The sequence below is a fragment of the Idiotropiscis lumnitzeri genome, chromosome 14 (assembly GCF_059441095.1).
Source record: "Idiotropiscis lumnitzeri isolate Australia: NSW breed Sydney's pygmy pipehorse chromosome 14, RoL_Ilum_1.0, whole genome shotgun sequence".
In the NCBI taxonomy this organism is placed as follows: Eukaryota; Metazoa; Chordata; class Actinopteri; order Syngnathiformes; family Syngnathidae; genus Idiotropiscis; species Idiotropiscis lumnitzeri.
Genome location: NC_142404.1, coordinates 8,421,783 through 8,443,294, shown reverse-complemented (window position 1 = coordinate 8,443,294; position 21,512 = coordinate 8,421,783). Strand labels below are relative to the sequence as shown.

At 43.0% G+C, this 21,512-nt stretch overlaps 1 protein-coding gene across 2 annotated transcripts in view; it reads right to left on the bottom strand.

Moving 5' to 3' along the window:
- Positions 1–20,906, bottom strand: part of il1rapl1a (interleukin 1 receptor accessory protein-like 1a) — a 211,702-nt gene extending 190,796 nt beyond the window's left edge. The window contains exon 1 of one of the 2 annotated variants that reach the window (XM_088315637.1): positions 20,780–20,906. In XM_088315637.1, the coding sequence (XP_088171763.1) occupies positions 20,780–20,804 (25 nt within the window). In that variant the 5' untranslated portion in view covers positions 20,805–20,906. Of the gene's footprint in view, positions 1–4,619; positions 5,086–20,779 lie in introns of those variants that run through there. The other variant, XM_088315638.1, reaches the window with a different exon arrangement.
- Between the last annotated feature and the right edge of the window lie 606 nt (positions 20,907–21,512).

Here is a 21,512-nt window from a genome sequence, read left to right as displayed (position 1 = left end):
GTTTCCCCGTAACGTGGATGCAGATCAACTTTCCAGTCTGACGTCATGTTGGTAGCAAACCAATTGAGAGGGAATCAAGAGTGCCTCTGGTGGTTGTCGCCAGGTAGTGCACTTAACTTTTCCTCATTTTGCTTCACGACACTATTTACAAACAATCGATTCCACACCGTTAAGCCAATTAGTAACAAAGAATGAATTGCTTATAATTTCTAAACCGTAGTTAACTTCTTTGCACAGTTGTATAACAATTCTTTTCAAATTAATCCAGGTTGGCCCCTGTATTTCCTATGGTCTCCAAATATTTTGGATCCCAATCAAATCCACTGCACTCTATATGGTTGGGACTTTGATGCTGTTTCACATCGTGAGCTGCTCAGATTTAATGAGGCATATAAAGTCAAGCATACCTGTGCAACCTTAACTGCCTAGGACGGGATTTGTTTCTTCTTTGATTCTTCTGAAGGGCCTTTAATCACTCCAAATTGTCTTTATGCTCCTGATTGAGGATGAGGACTTGATGAAAGACAAGACAAAAATCAAAGGTTGCTGAGGAGGTAAAACAATGTACATGTGACTAGCTTAGTTAGCATTGCCGCAGCAAATCACTGAGCAGCCCACTCCATCCTCACAGAGTTCAGGATGCACGGATGCCTTTTTTTTTTTTTAATTCCCACACGGCAGCCCCCTTTTGTTTTATGGTCATGTGACTGCACACCCTTTCCTCAGTAATTGAGCGGTTTGAACCCTCGAAGCCACCGTGCCTGGAAATGAAAAATCCTCAGCTCCCGCATCCAAATGATTATTCCTAAACAAAGCGTGTTAAATGGACGCCGCCGCCTCTGCGGCACTCTCCATCTGGAGGATGCTGCGTGACAGCTTCCCTTAAATTACAAATATCAATCTGCCACAGTGGGAGCTCGGCCCACCAGCCGCCTCTCTGGGGTCCGCGTCAAAGCGGGCGGCCCTCAGAACGGCAAGCATCAAAAGCGGCGGGCGTGCTTCATGCTTCATTTGCCGGAGCGTGACTCATTTGATCGGCATTCCGACAAAGTCAATGTTTTGATTGCAAAAGGGACGTTGTGCATACGTGATGCTGAGTTTGCTTGATTTTGATGATGTTGTGCTTGTTGGCGCGGTAAGAGCGGAAAAGTATTGCTGTTGAATCATTTCATGTGGAAAAGTGTAGGTGTTGTACCCTTTTACCGTGAAGAGTACAGGTGTTGAAACACCCACATGGGTACTTCACCTCTGAAAACAGGAAATGCAGAAAAACAACTTAATCGGGTAATAATGAACAGCAAGTTCAATCAAACTCTTGACTGTCTCGTGTGACCAACTTTTAGGTTGCGTTCGACTAGTGCCATATTTTCCCCTAATTTGGGGGCGTTTATTCTTAATATCATAATCTGTCAATATAATGACACATCCTTGTAAAGATTACAAAAGTTTTATATGTGAACCCGCCTGAGATGAGAACGCACCCCTCAAAAAAAAAAAAAAGAAAAAAAAGCTAATCATCGATTTTTATCAATATTTTCTCCAAATCGGATTCAACACATTCATATCTCGTGAGCATGACACAAAAATATTCAATTGGGCAATTTAAGTCAGTTTTTCTCGCCAACTGACTTGAAATCAACTGTTTCAAGTCAAGAGTACTTCGTATGTAGATCTGGGTTAACTCCGCCCATTCGCTCCCTCTTTCCTCCCCCGAGGCGTGAAGCGACAGACGTTGGCTCGGAGGGCTCCCAATCTGCCGTGTGATCAGCGGGACTCTCCCCGAGCGTGTTTCCCCCTTTCCCTGCCACCACCACCGGCTGTCCGCCTACGGCCACACAAGCACTTGCGCTCGCCGTCCAACTGATTCGTCGATGCACTTCTCCACAGGATCGCCTTGGAGTGGCGGTACGGCCTAATTCAATCAACGCGAGGGGTGAGGGGCACACAACTCAATGACAGGGGAGCCTTATGACAGAGAGAGCGGCCTTATAGTTTGTCACACTCGTGATGCTGAACAAGGTAACGGATATCATGTTGACTTCTTTAGACAGCAAACAAGTTCCACCTCCACTGGTTTTAGTTAAGTAGGGCTCTCCACTGTATTGCTTAAATCCACAATCAATTCCATGAAATCAGTATTTATACACATCGAGTTTTATCGATCCAGATATTGGGAAATCTGAGGGCCGCGCAAGGCACAGGGCAGAGGAGCTCGAATGGCTCTACATCGGGAATTGATGTCATAATTAAAAGAGCCAGTATGAAATATGTATGAAGCCTATTAGCCTAATTCACATGCTGGGTTGGCGAGAATGTAACCGGTGTGCAATATATATATAAAAAAATAAAAAAAAAGACAACACAGTTTGTCCAAGTGTGAAAATGTCAACACACACAAAAGCAATGTTTAGCATTCTGCCCAAATATTTCAAGTGACTATGTCGAGAGGCCCGAGGGCCAGTTCAACAAGCAAGAGTGGAACAAAGGAGCTGTCTGTTTAAGCACCGCGGACAGTTCCACACGTCTCGTCTCTCTCTCTCTCTCTCTCCCTCCGTGTGACATACAAGTGACAGTATCACCGCCCAGATCACCACTCCACGACATCTCTTCTGTTAAATTCCCTCAAGATGCAGCGTCTGAATCGTGTTACTTAGTCATAAAATACCAAATAAGTCACTAAGAGAGGGCTATTGCACTGGTTGAAACACGAATAGCGTGCTCCAGGAACTCAAACAACTCGCCACCAACATGTAGTATCGTAGCCGAACAAAAAGGCATGAGGCCACCTGTGAGTAAGGTCATTCCACAACGCCCTTGTCACAACCTTTGATGTTGAAAGCAATTGTGACTGCCTGGCAAGTATTTTATACGCCACACCAGACAGTGCCGCCATTTAATGCCAGATGCCGTGCCGCTGTCAGAAAGCGCACACTATTTTATCAATACCCCGCTTTGCTGGATTCTGCGTAAAAACACACGGGCAGATACATCTTGGATCTTGTGTTGCAGTGATTCTGCTGCTGATGATGAAAAGGAGCAAGATTATGGAAACAAAGAAATGGCAAGAAAATTATATTCTTAAATGTTTAATATCAATTGTGGAAAATGGGCGTTGCATTCATCTGATGGAACAGCGGCGTAACAACCTGCAATGTTTCCCCCGGGGCGAATTCAATGTGCATTGTGTTTACATGTTACATTCACAGAGCATCATGTACAGTATGCTGTATCTGGCGTGTGCTTAGCAAAAAAGATGACTACTACTACTACTATGACCACTACTGCGTGGCTACTGTTGCTATTAGTAACCCCTAAACTTTACAGCAAAGCCAAGTCAAGAGTTTGCACCCGTAACCTCTAGACGTCCCTTGTTGACCTTTGAGGGTCGCCATACTTTTTGCTAGTACTCAACAAAATGGCTGACGTAGTGACCACTACGTTTCCTTCTTCCACTACTTCCACTATCCCATGCCTAAAATCGTATGGCTCGGATGAGTGAACATGAATATTTGCGTCCTGAGACCCGTGTGTGCCCTTTTGTGAACCTTTTAGAGCCACCGTGCTTGTGTTTGGCAAATATAGAAGTAGTCACTGTTAGAGTTACTACCACTAGTAGAACTACAATTGTTACGACTACAACAGCTTCATATGGGCCGAGGGTGAGTCAAGTATGTTTGACCCCTCGTGGGTTTCCCTTCTTGACTCTGTACTGTACTACGCTTTCTGCCGTTGTGCATTAATATTTTTTCTTTGGATTTTTGGAGTCCTTGTCCCCCTTTCATACCTAGATAGACCGAGAGATTTTTTTTTTCAATCCCATTGGGGAAATCTGACTGAATTGCCTGTAGACAAATGAGAACCCGGAATCCCACGTCATTTGATTTACTGCGGGTTGGCTGCCCTTCCCGCCACTAAATATGAGCAAAGTCTTACCTTACAGGGTCGAGATGGGAGTAGGCATGGAGCCTAACACGCAACCTATACAGTAGGTGCAAGTTGGAGATCCCGTGCATATGATCAATCAAATCAATTATACCCCCGCATGTCAACCCAATAATACTGCAAATATGCATCAAGAGAAGTTATTGCGCAACCAATGAAGATTAAAAGTTGCCTAATATGTCATTCGCATTAAAGCTGTCATTGCGTATTATTATTTATAATGGAGGTTTTTATAGCTTTTAAAGGGAGAGGTGCCTCTTTGATCTAAATCCTCTTCCTCCATGTGAATTTGTGTGTGTGTGCGGGGGGGGGTGTGCTTGTGTGTGAGTGTGTGAGCTTGTATTAATGTGTTTGTGTATTGGGGTGTGTGTGTGTGTGTGTGTGTCTGCACTGCAGATGGTTTCTCCGGTGTCTTCATGGTTAAACGGGCGAAAGAGCCGTGAGACAAACAAGAGGCACATTCCAAAAGAGACAGTAGTCTCAACGCACACTGCGCCAGAAACAAATGGGGAAAAAAAATAATCCCTGCAATGTTTTGTTTTTCTTTTTTTACACGTCCACCCCCCCCCCCCCCCCCCATAACTCTGTCACGTTTGTTAATCCATTCACAATATCAAAGTGCAAACTTTAAGGGGGTTGGTTGGGGGAGGGGGGAATTGGGGGCAAAACTAGCCTACCTTCAACTGGATTCCCAAAAGAATAAAATTTAAAAACGCTCCGGAGCTCTTTCCCGAGTCAGTCAGTCAATCAGTGAGGGGGTGAGTCTGCGTTGGGCATGACAACTCCGAGAGGAAAAGAGGGAAGGTTCCATAAGAAAGCTGGATGGATGAATGGATGGAAAGTGAGGTCACCCATTCAGCCCCAAATAATCCCAATTTGAAGACAGGAATCTTGTCAGAAGAAGAAAAGCACTGAGCCTGACAAGTGCGTCAGGAGCTCTTAAGAGGGATATTTCAAGGGGGGGGGGAAGCAAGGAGGTTTGGGGTTGGGGGGGTTACTAAGGTTCCCAAGAGTCACCCCCCTATCCTCCTCCTGATGACTTTCTGAGGCAAAGGGTGCCCGGTCTCTAATCCTCGGCCATCCCAGACGCGCTGCTCCTCATGCGGCCACGCTGCTGCGCAGGGAGAGAAGGCGGCAAATGAATGCAAGCAGAAAAATGGTCACATCCAATAAGGGGGAGGATGGAGAGAGAGAGAGGGAAGAGAATAGAGGAGGGAGGGAGGGAGGGAGGGGGTTTTCCTCCTCAGTACGGCTCTATGGTTGCAGTGTGACCAGTCTGCCCATGGTCCTAGTGCCCCTCCGATTCCACGATGCGCTATCCCACTACTACGTACTGCATCGTTCTTTATCATGAGTCATTCATTTACTAGATTTCTCACATGGAATAATCTATACATCCACATACATCATCTATAGCGCTCTCATTCTTGCTTTCCATGTATCATCCATTAGACTCTTCATCTGTATTTGCACTCCTCTCGTTCACTTATGTCAGCCCATTGACGGAATAAAATCAGTTATCTGTTACCAGTTATTTGGCCTTCTCTTGTTCTCTTATCTGTTCAGCTACCCGTCACTCTTCATTGATCAGCTTTTATCCATCGTTCCCATCTATCTATTAATTGATCAAGGTATCCATGAATTTATTTCCCATTGCCCTACATCCATCTTTCGCTAGTCTCTCTGTTTGAAAATGTACTATTCTAGTCATCGAACAAACATCTTGATCTTTCTTTTAGTCTAGCAGTAACCAGGTTTACTTTTTGCCATTCTGCTAGAAATCACTCCAATTGATGATGCTAACATCACATGCAGTATTTGACATGATGGAGCTCACTCATCTCTTTAGTTGCAATTGTATCTGAACGAGATGTTTATATGGAACATTTTCATTCAGTTTGAATAGGAATACAAATGTGAATAAGTGTCATGAGGTGGGTTTTAGTGGATTTGGGATTTGGTTAGATTTTATTTTGTCATGTTTTCCATGTCGGTCTGGTTTTATTTATGTGCACATCAAAACTGTCCCCTGTGCCTAAGTTGAGAGGGACTGAGCAGGTGTGGGCATACTTCTTGCCCCCCCCCCGGCTTGGCATCTGTACATTGGGGTTCACTCCGGTGGACGAGAAGGTAGCCTCCCTCCGACTTACGTTGAGGGGACACGTCCTGACTGTTGTTTGTGCCTAAGCACGAAACAGCAGTTCAGAGTACCCAACCTTTTTTGGAATCCTCGGAGGGTGTGCTGGAGAGCGCTCCCCCTGGGGACTCCATCCTGAGTGTTGTTCTGTTACTAGACTTCTGCGCTCGCCACAGATTGTGCATAACGAACACCATGTTCAAACATAAGGGTGCCCATATGTGCACTTGGCACCAGCACGCCCTAGGCCGCAGTTCGATGATCGACTTTATAGTCATATCATCTGATTTGCGGCTGCATGTTTAGGACACTCAGGTGAAGAGAGCGGAATCCAGCTTTGACGTTCATCGAGTCAAAAACTCAGGCATGGGAAGAGTTTGATGAGGCCATGGAAAACAACTTCCGGACAGCTTTAAGGAAATTCTGGACAAACCATTCAGAGTCTCAGGAGTGGGAAACAACAAGGACAAAGACCTCATTTCCACCAACACGCCTTCCATTGAGGAAGCACAGCCTGGCGACTCCAAGGGGGACTCGCCTCGCTCTGTTGCTGAAGTAACCCTGGGGGTGGATGAGACCCATCAGGAGCTTGTGAAGGCTCTGGATGGCGCAGGGCTGTCAAGGTTGATACGCTTCCGCAACATTGCGTGGACATCGGCAACAGTGTCTCTGGCTTCTCTCAACGTGGAGGCGCATCGGCTTTACTCTAAGTCCCTCTCAGATGACCGAGATTCTCACTCTCTCTAAGAGAGAGGCCAGACACCCTGTGAAGGAAAGTCTTTTCGGCCACTTGCATTGAAATTGAAAGCTTTGCCTTTCGGTTCAGTTCCTTCATCAGACAGAACGATACGGGGTCTCGGCTGGGAAGCGCTCCAATGAGAGTTGGAGATCACGACTTGAAAATGCCAGCAGTTCCACATCATCTGCAGAAAGCAGAGATGCAATACTGCCACCAAACCGGACCCCCTCAATACCTGAGCAGCGCCGAGAAATTCTGTCCATCAAAGTTCTGAACAGAATCCGTGACCGAGGACAGCCTTGGCAGTCCAACCCTCACTGGAAAAAAATCTGACTTGCTGCGAGCAATGCAGACCAAACTCTGATCGGTGGTGGAGGGAACAAACAGAACATATTAGGGGAATACCGAAGCACCCCCAGGGACGCAGTCAAATGTCTTCTCCACAAAACACATGTAGACCGGTTGGGCGTACGTCTATGTACCTTCGAGGACCCTGCCAAGAGTGTAGTACTGGTCCATTGGTCCACATCTGGGATGAAAATCAAACTGCTCCTCCTGAATCCGAGATTTGATCTTACTCTCCAGCATCCCTGAATAGACCTGACCATGAAGGCTGAGGAGTGTGATCCTTACGTAAGTGGGACTCACCCTTCCGTCCCCCTTCTTAAAACAGGGGGAACACCACCCGGTCTGCCAATCCAGATGAGGTGGCTCGGGCATCTGATTTGGATGTCTCCTGGACCCGAATGGACGGATGGATGGAAGGATAGATAGATAGGCTATGAATATATACACGCACGCCCACACGCCCACACACACACGCAGAGGCTGTTTGTAAGTCACATAGTAAGTTCATACACATTAAATTTGTTTTTAAGTTTCATTGTATTAAGTTACTAAAAAATACAAATATGATTTAATTTATAAACAGTGGGTTGTCTGCAATGACATTTTAATGAAAATTGCTTCAGTACAGTATGCCATAAATAAATAAGCTTCCATAGATGCTAGAGGAGGAAGAAGAGATGGATGGAGAAGTTCAGGTGAGGCTGGTGAGGTGGAAGTCTTTGACCACTGATCAATATATCATAGGCATGTGCAACATTAACCATCGTCTCACAATCGTCCAACCTTTTGTTGATGGCAACATTCGTTTCCATGGAGATTGCTTGCCGTTTCTTACCACGGCCACTATCATCGTTTGCCATGCTCTTTTTGCCACCAGCACCACTATCATTAGCCTTTGTTATATCAGCCAATCAAAATTAAGTGTACTTGCATGGAAACTGTAAATTATACAAGGAACTCTGTGCTCTGATTTGCTCACAGAGACAGCAAGTGCCACAACGAACTGGACATGTGAACGAGTGGGGGAGAGAGAGAAACACAGAGTGAGTCAGAGAGAGAGGAACAGAGAAAGAGAAATGAGCCGCGTATGGAGCGGTGCTGCTTGGCGGGAAGGGGAACTACAGTACCATATTCAATAATGTGGCACATACTTGAAACTGTGTACTTTGGATTGCAGTATTGCATTTTATGGCATTTGTGGACATCATCTTTCAGCATTTGTGCATATCTATGAATGTTTGCAAGTTGAACGTTTGTAAATTGCGGACTGCCTTCAAAAGAATTTAGTAGGCCTCATCACATTGGAGTACAGGGCAGTAAAAGAACCAATTTAAGTGCAACTAAGTTATGTCTGCCATCTAGTGGTGAATGGTGATATTACAATTTAAAACCACCGTTGTCGCCTGCATATCCAGAGTTTGTCACCCGGAGATTGGCATATTCACAGATTTTCTTTCCCTAGATTTTTCAAAATATTATTGGGGATTTTCCCCAGTTTTTCAGCCGATAAAAAAGAGCAAGCAGATGACTAAGAGGAGACAAATGTGTTGTGTGATTTCAGCTTCAATGGCTTACTAGCCCTTAACATTTAACTTGGTCCAAATTGCAACACTAGGTAAAAAGGGCTTTAGTTTTTCTTTTTTTTAAACTAACCAGAATTAAATTTCCGGTAATCATACTGCCCGCATCATCTTGATCAATCCATCTGCCCTTCTATCTATCAGTCAATCCATTTATCGATCCATCATCCATCTTTCAATATTCTCAAAATCTCCCCAACCATTATTCTCAATCTGCATATAACCTCATCGATCATTATATTCACTCGCAATTTTCTTTGTATCAACCTGTCAGTGATTTACCATCCATCCATCTTTTCTGACTCCTCTTTTTCTTATGTCCAGCAGCTTTTTTTAAAAACCTGTCATTCATCAATCTTTCCATCCACCTAGTTCTCGACAAACCGAGAATAGTCGCGATCCTTTTGTCAAATCAACTTAGTGTTTTTGTGCATTGTCTCGTAATGACGTCAGACCACTCCCACGGCTGAAAACATCCCTAATTTTTACATACCGTCACAATATCGAGGGACTGAAATGCTCCCTTTTCAATAATTCCCTCTAATTATTTACAAAGTTGACTGCTAGTTTAAGTGCCAACTAACTATCAAGCAAACAAACATAACCCCCTGCTATACAAATGCGGTGCTGTCTCCATGCAGAGGAGCAACTGTGTCCAGATGGCCCGCGGAGGAGGTGAGGACGGACGCCACGATAGCTCTTTGTAGACGCATGTGTGCGTCATCATCGTCGAGACTGGCGACTCAAACGCGCGCAGCTGCCACAGGAAGACCACCCTCTGTTCACTGACATCATTCAGCCATTTATACACATTTTTAATTAATTATTAAGCTATGCAAGTGTATTAGTGTAATTAAGTTTCACTGTTAAATATTTCTCTAACAGTTGGGAATCTTTAAAACATAGAAGTCATGGATTCAAGACTGACTTGTTAACTACTTAGCAGCATATTTTGTGGTATGTAAATGAGAGACGTGAGCGGCGCAAATCTGGCACAGGGTGCGGTCTAACTCTGCATGGAGGCATGTTACACTGGGTGGCGTGTATAAAAAAAAAAGGTGGTTTGTACCGTTGTGGGTGTGAACACAACTGACTCAATTCATCACCAGTCAAAGTGGGTCTTTTCATTCCTTTTAAATCCAGTCTCCTTTCGAGAGATATCTGTGCCAAAATCAAATCGTTAATTCATTTTGACAATGATTCAGGTTTGATTTAAAATACAACAATTTACATCCACGAATGAAACACGATGACATCCGCGCTCAGATTCTGTCTGTCTGCCTGCGCCCCAATCGAATTCAGCAAAATTGCGTCGACGAGCAGTCTACCTATGACTTCTGACTTAGATGTGGTCCAGGCAGGTAGCATGTCAATAAATAATAAGCCAGCAAAATGCAGGAAACATGCTAAGCACAAGAGATCGGTTGCTGCTTGTTCAGCGGCTCTTGCCAGAATGGCAATCGCACAGCAGCAACCGACACAACATCACTTTACAGTAGCCTGTCGCGGAAAAACAATCACACTGCCGGTACGACGCTGTTCCTATACTGCCCTCTGCTGGCCAAATATGTATATACGGTGGCCGAGAAAGGTCACGATAATTGTAAAAGCCAAAAAAACAACAACATTCAAATAGACGCTCTTGCAAAACCACAACGAAAATGCAAAAGCTACAACAAAACAACATTTGAACTGCAGCGCTATTGCAAAAGAGAATCAGAATCAGAATGCCCTTTATTGTCATTGTACTCAGTGAGCAACAAGATTGGAGAGTTCCCCTCTCCAGTGCAATATAACAATTTTAGAAAATGTATCAATTAAATTAATTAAAGATGAAATTTTTTTATGATTCTTTTATTATTAGTGTTGCGTCTTCAAGAGGCACGATGTCAGATGTTCGTTTAGTTGTCATCATTTTTATTATTACAACAGGGCTGCCGAGGTCCGGAGCAGACGCCAACACCGAGCAACCTGTTACTTCATCGTGACAGACGGATCTCCCTCCCTATCTCCTCAGTCTGCTTTGTTCCTTCTCGCACAACCCTCGCGTCCAATTTGTTACAGTATTCTTAAAATTCTGTAATTAATAATATCATATGGACGTAAGGTTGTTCAAGTTTTACATTATTTTTTTCTAACTTTGCGTCTTTTTCCAACCCACGGGAGTTTGCCTCTGCACTTACGTTGTGTTGTAGCTTTTGCTGTAGCGCTACGGTTCAAATGTTGTTGCGTTGTAGTTTTGCGTGTATTTCAAAGTTAATGTGCTTTGGATATTGCAATTTTTCTGACCTCTCTCGGCCACCGTATGTATATGTTTGAAATCAACCTGGAAAATAGATTTCCTCTGATCAAATTAAACATCCAAAATTAACTAAACTGTGGGCGCATATTTTACGGGTCACACAGGCATCTATTTCAGACAGCTTAGTTCCGTGGAAATGTATACTCTCGTTTACGGGTTTGTGGAGTCACTTAAGATGTTCCTATTTTTGAAAGTGTTGTTTTATCAGCTCAATAAATCAGCACTAAATGTGTTTCATATTCTGAGTACAGTATTAGGCATCCCAGTAAATATAGTTCAGATCACATACACACTGCTCAGCGTCAGTGAGGATGTGCAGCGAGTGGGGGTGTACGTGTGTGTGTGTGTGTGTGTGGTGTGCGGATGTTCTTGTATAAGCGGTGTGCAGCCGTGCAGTGCTCAGGAAAGACGTCAGTTCGTGCCTGCCTCCACACTTGTTTCCTTTCACGGTGCGAGTAGGATTGTGAAAGTTGCATGTCATGCACAAAATATAGCCGTGACATAAATCCACCTCCACCTCGCCGTCCTGCAGGGAAAAAAAACAAAAAAAAACTTCCTGGCTGATCACAGGACAAACCCCACTGCCTCCCTCTCCCATCGACTCCCACGAGCCACTACAGTCGATGACTTGACGATTTTTCACACGGCCCATTGGGAGAACTCAACGTGTTTGTTTTAAAAATATTGAATTAGTATTGTGTCCCACTTTTCCGAGCATGGACAGAAATAAAGTTTTGTTTTAGGAAGCAATCTTGTCTTTAAAAAAAAAAAAAAGAAACTCACGCAGAAGGAAGCACAAAATCAAAACTAGAAAGGACTCAAAGAAGCAGACAAATTGATGCCGACAAGAAAGACTGCTGCTTTCTTCTCCAAGGCGTTTTGATCTAAGTTTATCTGAGCTTATTATGACACCACATACCGTGCAATTATTTTTGGTCAAGCGCGTTGGCAGCATCTAAAATCTGACGTTTAGCTTTTAATTGTGAGACACCCTGAGCTGAATTCAGGTTTTTAGTTTGAGAAATAATAGATAAGTTGAAGAATTTAAGCGGTGTACTCTGAAAAAGAGCATGTACAGAACCGGACACTGTAGACATTTGGCAATTTGAGTATGTCTGCAATTCAAAATGAAGTGGAATTTGGCACTCAACAGATAAAATGCAAGGATGGAACACATATCGTTGTTGCATTTCGATACATAACAGGGAGGAGGGAAATACTACCAGAAAGTTAAAGGCTATGGGACAAAAATTAAAAATTGTAGACCCCTGAAAATTTGTATAAATTTGTATCCCGTAGGAAATCATAAACAACAAAATAACTTGTAATTAAATGTGCCAGGGTCATTAAACGATCATTAACTATACAGAGATTTTTTTTTATTTTTTAATAAAAATTTTTAACATTGATAAACATTTGTAACTGCGCTATATGATACAACTAAAATTAACCACTCTTTTAAGACACCTAACAAAAGACTAAGCATTCTTTACAGAGTGCTCTTTGTATTAACATTTAAAAAATTTAAATGTATTTCTCTGTCTGTTCCATTTATGGCTCCCCAGTTATTGTCACACCGTTTCTCCAATATGATCTGAAGGAAATTTTTAAAAAAAGACTAACCAAAAGGGAAACCGAAATACCCCAACAGGGAGTCTGGATAGAGCAAACTATAATTGTTTTTCTTTTTTTTTGCCGCACATACACACAATAATACGTAAAAAAAAAAAAAAAAAAGTTGTTCGAACATATTTATTCCCCAATGAGGGATGCTCCAGTGAGTTAAAAAACAACAATGAAAATAATAAAAACAAGAAGTTGGGTTGTGGGCGGTCTAGTAATTGTGCAGGCACGCCAGCACTTTCACATGAAGTGAAGCCAGCACCGAGGCTTACACTGTAATTCCCAATTTGTATTTAATGCCTATGTATGACTTCTTTTACTCTCCCAGAGAACCGTTTCATACAACGTCTAATGTTCCTTAAGTATCGACATTCCTAAAACCATTTTCCAAACATATTTAATGGATCATATTGGCCTATTTAATGAGCAATAGTTACATCACATTTAATTTCCAGACAATGAATCATGCTTACATATACATATTTAATGTCTATACTCCCTTATTTACAATACTAATTTTTTTTCTTCAATAACATGAGAATGTGCGTCCTAATTTTTAACTGGTAGTAAGAACATGGTACTTGCACTTGTCATGCAACATAGTTTATTTACATATTTAGTGCATGTTATGCTATTGATCGCAGCTGTCACTATGGTCTAACCCACAGGTGTCAAACTCAAGGCCCGGGGGCCAGATCTGGCCCGCAACCTCATTTTATGTGGCCCGCGAAGGGCAAATAATGTGCCTAATCTTCCCGTTTCTAGCACATTTTCGTAACTTTTAACAACATAGTGATATGAGATATTGTCGTTTATTTGTTTCCAATTCTCCCCCTTTAAAATAAATAGAAAATTTGTTGAACAAACAATTACTGGCTTCTGATTTCAAAACTGGGTTTCTATCCATTTGTTGTGTATATGTGATAATGTATGGTGATCATACATTTATACGGCCCTCTGAGGGAAACCATAACTACGATGTGGCCCATCCACAAAAGCGAGTTTGACAACCCTGATTGTACTTTTTGAAGTCTGTTGCCTCTCCCTTGTCAAGTTTCCCTGACAACCAAAAACATGCTTGAAATAGCAATACAAAAAAATAAATAAATAAATGAAAGCAATCAAAAGCAAGCTGGGGCATAAAAAATGAGCATCCCGTTTTTATTGTTTCCAAATGTTACTTTTATTCCTAGCCATGTAAATTTAATGGTTAAAGATGTCATTTTTGCAACTTTTTCTACTTAAGCCCAATTTTGTCACATGGAGGCAATCCATCCATTTCCTTTTATGCTCGTACTCATTACAGCTGACTGTTTGAGAGGTTTGGTAAACCCAGAAGTGGTCTCCAGCCCATCGCTGAGAAGCCAACGGTCTATTTTCATGGACTCCACATAGACAGCAAAATACCGGCGAACCCTGATTTTCATGCAAGCGGAGGGCTCTTTGCGCGTGTTTGCCAATGGCAGACCCACCCCGCCAAGCTTGGCGTGCTGGTGCAGCATTGGGAGTGACGTTGGAGATGCACTTGGCGGAGTGACAATTTGGTAGCAGAAAGTCAATCCGACGTCACACCTGCTCAGACCATGTCGAAGTGCCGTCGAAGGGTAGACAGCTGGTCTGATGTGATTTTGGGGAATTTGATCGGGCCACAAGCAGACAGATAAATGTATTTATTTATTCATTTATTTTAATTATTATTTATACACACACACACACAGATGACGTATGTTGTATGTCAGACATATTTAATTCATATTCATACGTGAATAATGTCATGAAACCCTCTGAATCATTCTGGAAACGAATTAATTGAACACCTATCCATCCATTTCTTTTCTGAACTGCTTATCCTCATCAGGGTCACACAACACATCATTGCTTTTTCACCCTATGTGGCTGCCGAGTGCCAACTAATTGTGACTAGGCAGTCAGCTCTGCCTTTGCCAGCAAGTTTTCCTAACAGATGCCAAGCTGTGGATTGTGACCTTTCCGTAATTGCAGAGATGATGCTTTGTCCTAACCTACCCTGTCATCTGCCAAGTGCATTTGTGTCGAAAAGGAGTACTGAAATCAGAATACATTTTTACCACTATGTTATCGTTTCAAGGTCTTTTTTCAGAGCGGGGAGTTAAGTCTGCATCTGTTCTAGTTGGTCGATTCCTCTGCTCCTGGATATAGCGATCACCGCCTCTGACACCAGCCACAAAGCTCTGCTCATCCTCACAGTCTTTACGAATTACCCTACTACTATTTTTTTTTTGTGCCAGCCACGCTTGCAATAAAGCCCGATGTGAGCCGTGTCATTTGACTTAGGGGTAGGAAGGAGAGTGGATCAGAGCCTCTAAGGAATGTGAGATTTTGTACAAATTGTCTGAGTTTTTACAAGAGTGGAAGCGGCTACTGCTGGGTTTTCGTGGTCTGCAACTTCTGTGGCACCGGAGAGCGTTAATTATTAAAAGGATGCAACATCAGGTACAAAAATGCATCTGCTTTAGAGGCCGTGGACTAAATCTGCTATATTTGTCAATGTCTTTCAGCAGCCGGCTTAAAAATGCAGTGACAAGCAAGCAAAACATTCAGAATGTGGTGTCTTTTTTTTCTTCTCCCCCCAGCATGCAGAGGATTACTAAATATTTCAGCAGGGATCTAGAATTTTTTCTCGCTGGCGCTCTCTCTCTCTCTCTCTCTCGCTGCAGCTCACCAACCACCAACCTCCGAGGCTCTGACGGTTTTACAGGTAGCAAACGGTGCGAGCGTGCATGGCGGCATGAAAGGAAAAGCAGGAGGGAAGCAGCTCGGCGAGCGTGTGGTGAGGACGCTGACAAGCAGCATCAGCTTACATTGTGAAAAGCCATTTGGAAAGAAGACAAGTAGCACACTAGGGCAGAAGCTTGGAGGAGTTACGTGAGCAAATCCGACTCGCTGACAAGAGTCAGTCAAGAATCTTTCCAATATAAAGTTTATTCTAATCTTTGCCAAGTGTTTTATAATTTAACAAAACATTTTTTTATCCCTCAAGGACATCGCTCTAGTCAGTAGCAAGTTCGGAACCAGTCACGTTCTGGTCCCCAAGCCTAGTTGAAGGACACGTCTTGGAGACAGAGTTCCTGTTGCATCAAAGTGATAAAGTGAAGACCGCAATAATCAAGACCAAGTATGGAAGTTAGATCCGATTCAAGATTTATTGCCGTTGTTACAGGAAACAACACATTTATGGAGCATCAACACAGCTTATGTAAAGTGCCACAGGTGCATAAACCATAAAAGCCCGTAAGTAACTCTGTGTAAGCGCCTAGCCTGTTACGAGACGAGTGCATCATTACAGTAACAGGTAAAACCGCATCAAAAATAAAGTGTCAGCAAAAGGATACGTGAAGATGGTGTCATAGTGCAACAACGCATATTCAAAGCGATTGTCCTTGTGGATGCGGTAATCGTCCATGGGAGGGGGGCAAAGAGGGAAGAATTCCAACAGCCTTCGGATACGGGCTGTTGGAGAGTCTTGTTGTTTGGGCCTGTATGGACGTATACATTCCCCTCAAGGGCAGCAGTTGCAAGTGATGATGAGCAGGATGGTGGGCGTCACGCAGGGTGTTCCACATGCCTCTCAGTCACCGAGTGGCGTAGGGAGTAACCCAATGGCTTTTTCACACTGTTTCCACCACTCGTTGGAGTGCCTACTGGTCTGACATAGTGCAACTGGTGAACCACTCTAAAAATCCATACGTGAGGACACTACTGATGGCGCAGTTGTAAAAGTTCCCCATCATAGGACTGGGGTTGTGAGTGCTACCCTAGGATAGGTCTTGGGTTACCGGCACCCCGAAGAATTTTGATTTACTCAGTTAGCTGAGGGAGGTGGTAACTTCCTCTTCCAGTCCGTGATTGCCCCGATGCCCTCCTAGACCTGCCTTGGGTTTGTGGCGTTATAAAACTTGGCTTCAATATGCCTTTTGGCTTTGAGATGTCAGACCAAGTCAGGACTCAGGATTGACAATTTAAGGCCGAGCTTTATGTGGAGACCAACTCAAGTCCAAGACTTTAAGAAGCCAAGATTTTTTTCTGTTCACTCAGCCATTAATTTAAAACATTCCACAAGCACCAAAGCTTAATACAAGGTGGTCAATACCTTGTGCTTTTACACCATTTTGATAGAATCTGTGTTGCAATTCAGCAAACAAAACAAAAACTCTGGATTGATGATAGAGGGATGTTTATTTTGGCCTTCAAAGTTGGAAATCCAGGACATTTATTCCTATTTCATACTTCAGGTTATGCGTTTCATACAATCCAGCAACGTGTTGTCACTCTAAATTCATCAAGAAGCCAGTGTGCATCCACAAGCATTTTTCATCTTTGCCGAAACACTTGTCAACATCATTATCCCGGCTCATTAAGATCTCGCTTCTAACCTGAATTATACATCAAGCAGCCAATCCGGAGCCGGCATCCCAAGCTGTCACGGGAGCGTTGCTCATGTTTCCCCCATCTGAGATGGTTCCTTTTAATCAGAGTACTGGGCTTAGGATCAGCACCACCCCCCCATCCAGAGGAATACAGGAAAGAGGAGAGAGAAGAAGAAGATGAAGACATGGGAAGAAAGGAATGAAAGAGGAAGAAATATCGCAGTGGGGTGTTGGAATCCCACAGGTGCAAGAATGAAACGCTTCATCCACTATCATCTTTCTTTTCCGCTATCATCTAGGACATGGATGCATGAACGGTATGTGCTCTGTGCTTTAATTAAATTGTCCAACATGGTCAACTCACTTTGTAAACTTGAAGGAACCAGGTTAAAGGGTTACAAGGGAGAAAGGTGCAGCGGCACCTCAAACGTGGCTCACCATTCGTCCAATTGGAAAGTCTAACGGTAGCAGCTTAATGTTTTGAGACTGTTTTAAGACTTGGCCAGTGACTAAGCTGCAACTAGACAAGACCAACTTGGTTCACCATCTTCAAGGTCACCAACTGAGCTACATTAAAAACTCCATAGTGGACAATCAATGTGGGTCCATCTACCCGAGCCGGAAGCCCTGGAGGACCTTGGACGTCGGGTTGCTGCTGAAGACTGATTACTCATCGGTGGAGACTGTGGCTCAATCGTATTTCTTGATTTGCAACCTCCTCTGTCCTCGATCCTCGCTACTCTCTTTACATGTTTGCTCCTCCCACCATCGATCTCATCAAGGAGAAGAGAACAACAGAGGAGCAAGGACCAACTAACAGTCTTAAGAGATAAAACACACTTAAGACACCCCTTGATGTCGTCATTTCACGGACACAAAGCTGACATCACAAATCAATCGGTTCTGTAGCTGAAATATTACTTTCGCAAAGCATGTATTTTATGCAGTTGTTTTCTAGTGGAATCAAATTAATCCCAAATGAAATCAACATCGCGAGTGGCCTTGCGTGCTCCTGTCAACTTGTGTACTTTTTCCTCGACACAGGCCAGAGGCCATAGTAAGCACTTAGAATATAAACCACTTGAATTAGTGTAAGAGATTTGATGAGACTGCTATAAAAAGCATTTAAACAGCCACTGTGACAAAGGATTTTTTTCTTTCTTCCTTTCTCTTTATTTTTTTTACTCGTGTCTCACATACTAACGCTGGCAGACACTGACACGGAATTGAAGGCTCAGCTCTTCTGCCAACCTGCGTAACCTCGTGTCTTGCCTGTCAAGTTACCAAGCTAAACGATTTCAATGCACTGTTAGAGGAGGGTCCCCAACCACCGTGCATGGCTGCATAAAGAGAGTGGAAAAAAAAACAAAAAACATTTTATCGAGCTGATCAATGACGCACTGTGAGTTGGCGATTACAGCATTTTATTGGCGGGTAATATCAGTGAATTTTTTTTTTTTCAGGTGGACTTGTTTTTTTTATGCCATTTGTCTATGATGCTGGTCATTTCAAAGATGGTGCGGAGTGGCATTAAAACATAAGCTGTTTTTTTTTTTTTTTTGTTTTGTTTTTTTAAAGAAAAAATTTCAGCAGGATGAGGCCAGCTCATTGAAGGGAAACATGCGCAGGATTCCCTCTAATAACAACAAAATTCATCGCATCGCGACCATGTGCTGTAGATTTATTTATTTGCTTTTATTTATTTAAAGTGGTCTGTCAATAAATGTCTATAGGAAACCTGTCTATGGTGCAAAGAAAGACTGTAGATGGACCCCCAAAAATATGGACCATGCAGTTTTCCATGCACCGTAATGTGGAACCCCCCTAAAATACTCTGAAGCATACTATTGGCATGTAATAAAATAAGTAAAATAACTACATGAATAAAAGTGATACATCATTGCACTCTCATTGTTGTCCTAATATTATTGACCTTTACGCTAGACCTACGCTTAACCAAGAATATCTTATCACATGCACATTTTGAGGGATGCTGAGGGAGAGCGAGCGAGTGAGTGAGCGAGCGAGAGAGAGAGAGAGAGAAAGAGACTAGCCATACGCCCTTATCAAGATTTACTGATTACCTGCTGCATTTCATCATTTCATTTTAATGATCTGCCCCACCAGGTATCACTTCCACTTAAGTACAAGCTGAACTATTCTTGCAGTTCAGGCAGCACTTAACAAATAATTTATTATGTTGTAGTAGCCAGTAACGAAGATACTTACAGGAAACGTATTGGAGTCAAACTATACATTGCTTCAAGAAAATATAGTGCAGTATATCAAAACAATTTGGGAGAACCTTCTCTGGCCACAGCGGTAACGATGAAGTCATGACCTGATGGTTTAAACCCAAACTTGTTTGAATATAGTTTTTTTTCCACTATTTTGTTCTGGCATCTTAGGACCAAAGTTAAATCTATGTATATCATTAATTTTACATGTATAAAAACGAGCAGAGGCTAAACTTAGGATAAGGTCATCTTTGGTTGCTCATAAGGCAATCTTGTGCTACAGCTCCAGCTGGTGTGAAATGCTCTATAAAAATAAAGTTGTATTGTATTGTAATGTAAAACATGTTTCATATTTCTAAAGGCGCTTCATCCCAGTCATACAGCTGTACCAGTGACCTGAAATGGAAAGAAGTACTTTGTCTTGGTGACGTTTTCTCATAACCCCAATCGACGAATATTTATCACAAAATGTTTCTCCACTCCAAATTCGAGGCGTCAGAACTAAAGCTAGCCCTACCTTTATGAGTAGCACCCTAGTGACAAGACACCGTACCTCTCTTGAAGCTCAGTGATGACAGGTGTGAGCGCATTTAATTCTTTTTATCTCACCGTTAACAAAATTTACCTAACAGTCATTTCAACTGGTCCCTGGGAAGCCAACTGTGTCTGGAGACAATTGTTCCGTCCCTCCCATAGCCTCTGGTGTTCATTAACATAGAAATTGATGAGCCGCAATTGACGATATAAAGCAAAGTTCAGACAGCAAGGTCAGCCAAGAGCCGGTAATTAAGCCCCAGCCCTTTAAGTGCCGCTATTATTATTAGCAAAGCGGGCCAGAACCCATTCGCGGAACACTAACATTCTTCAGAAGCCTGCAGGACATCAACTTGGAGTGTGAAACAATTATAGGAGATGTCGTACGGCATTAAGTATTGACAGCATGCACAATGTATATATTCATACCCAGTATGGAAATTTAAATCAAATTCACCGCCACGGGCGCAGTTCGTCTTCTCCAAGTTTACAGATAAGACACAGAAGGACAACCATGCTCTACGTGTGCTTCAACTGATCATGATGACGTACGCATCTGCATGGGGAATAAGGCAAAGCATTGCGGCACGTGTAGGGAAGGTGCTTCTCCGGGATTTGAACATCAAGACACCAGGACCATAAGACGAACGTGTCAAGGTGACCTCGTGCCAGGATTAAACTGTTAACGTGCCTCACGTACCGATTGTACAAGCACGAATGCCTAGCTTGGATAAATCCAGAAAAGTGATTCATTGTGCTCTGCTGCGTACCGTTATCACAGGGTCGCTAAATGATTACAAAAAGTTTATCGCATAAAGCTGACATTGGATCAAGTGCCTCCACTGGATGCCAGAACTGTACTTTAAAGTCATACTTGACATTGAGACCACATCCATTCACTTTGTCTTGAAAATAAAGAACTGGACTGTACCTGAGTCTGGCACGCTTCCTAACATTCTCTGCCATGCTTCTGCAGTCTTCTGGGAGGAGTCTTCTGGGATCACGCAGCATTACCAAATTTCATTCTGCTACAAGTGCAAAGATTTGAATTCTATTCTTGACCCAATTGGACGATACAAGGACAAAAATCCACTTCCGTCCTTGCTTAGTCTGTCCTTTAAAAAAAAAACAGAAAAAAAAAAAAACGAAAAACTTCTCATCCTCTGTCCACAAATAAACACTTCTGTCCTTGCTTTTACGGTCCTTTAAAAAAATGTAAAAAAAATTTAAATCCTCATCCTCTGTCCACAAAATGGCCGTCCGTCCACGACGGACAGGTGGACTGTTCCATCCCTGGGACGGACGGAATGCCCATCTCTGCATCTCCTCCAGCTCTCAGGTTGTGGTGGAGGTTGAGGAGGACCCAAACGCAGGGAAGCAAGGCGGGAGTAACTTAAATGCTATTTAATTGGAAATAAAAAGGCACACAAGGCACTGGAAAAATAAAAAATTACAAGTACAAAATAACAGGGATCAACAAAACAAGGACTTGACTTTGGAAAACGAGACTGGCATGGAGAACAGACACGAACAGCGACAAGGGTAATGCACCGACCCGAAGTGAAAGTAAACAAGGAACTGAATACAAACGAATTGACGAGACAACGAGGAGCACCTGGACAAGCCACAAATTGTTGGAAGGAGACAAACACAGCTTGGGTAGA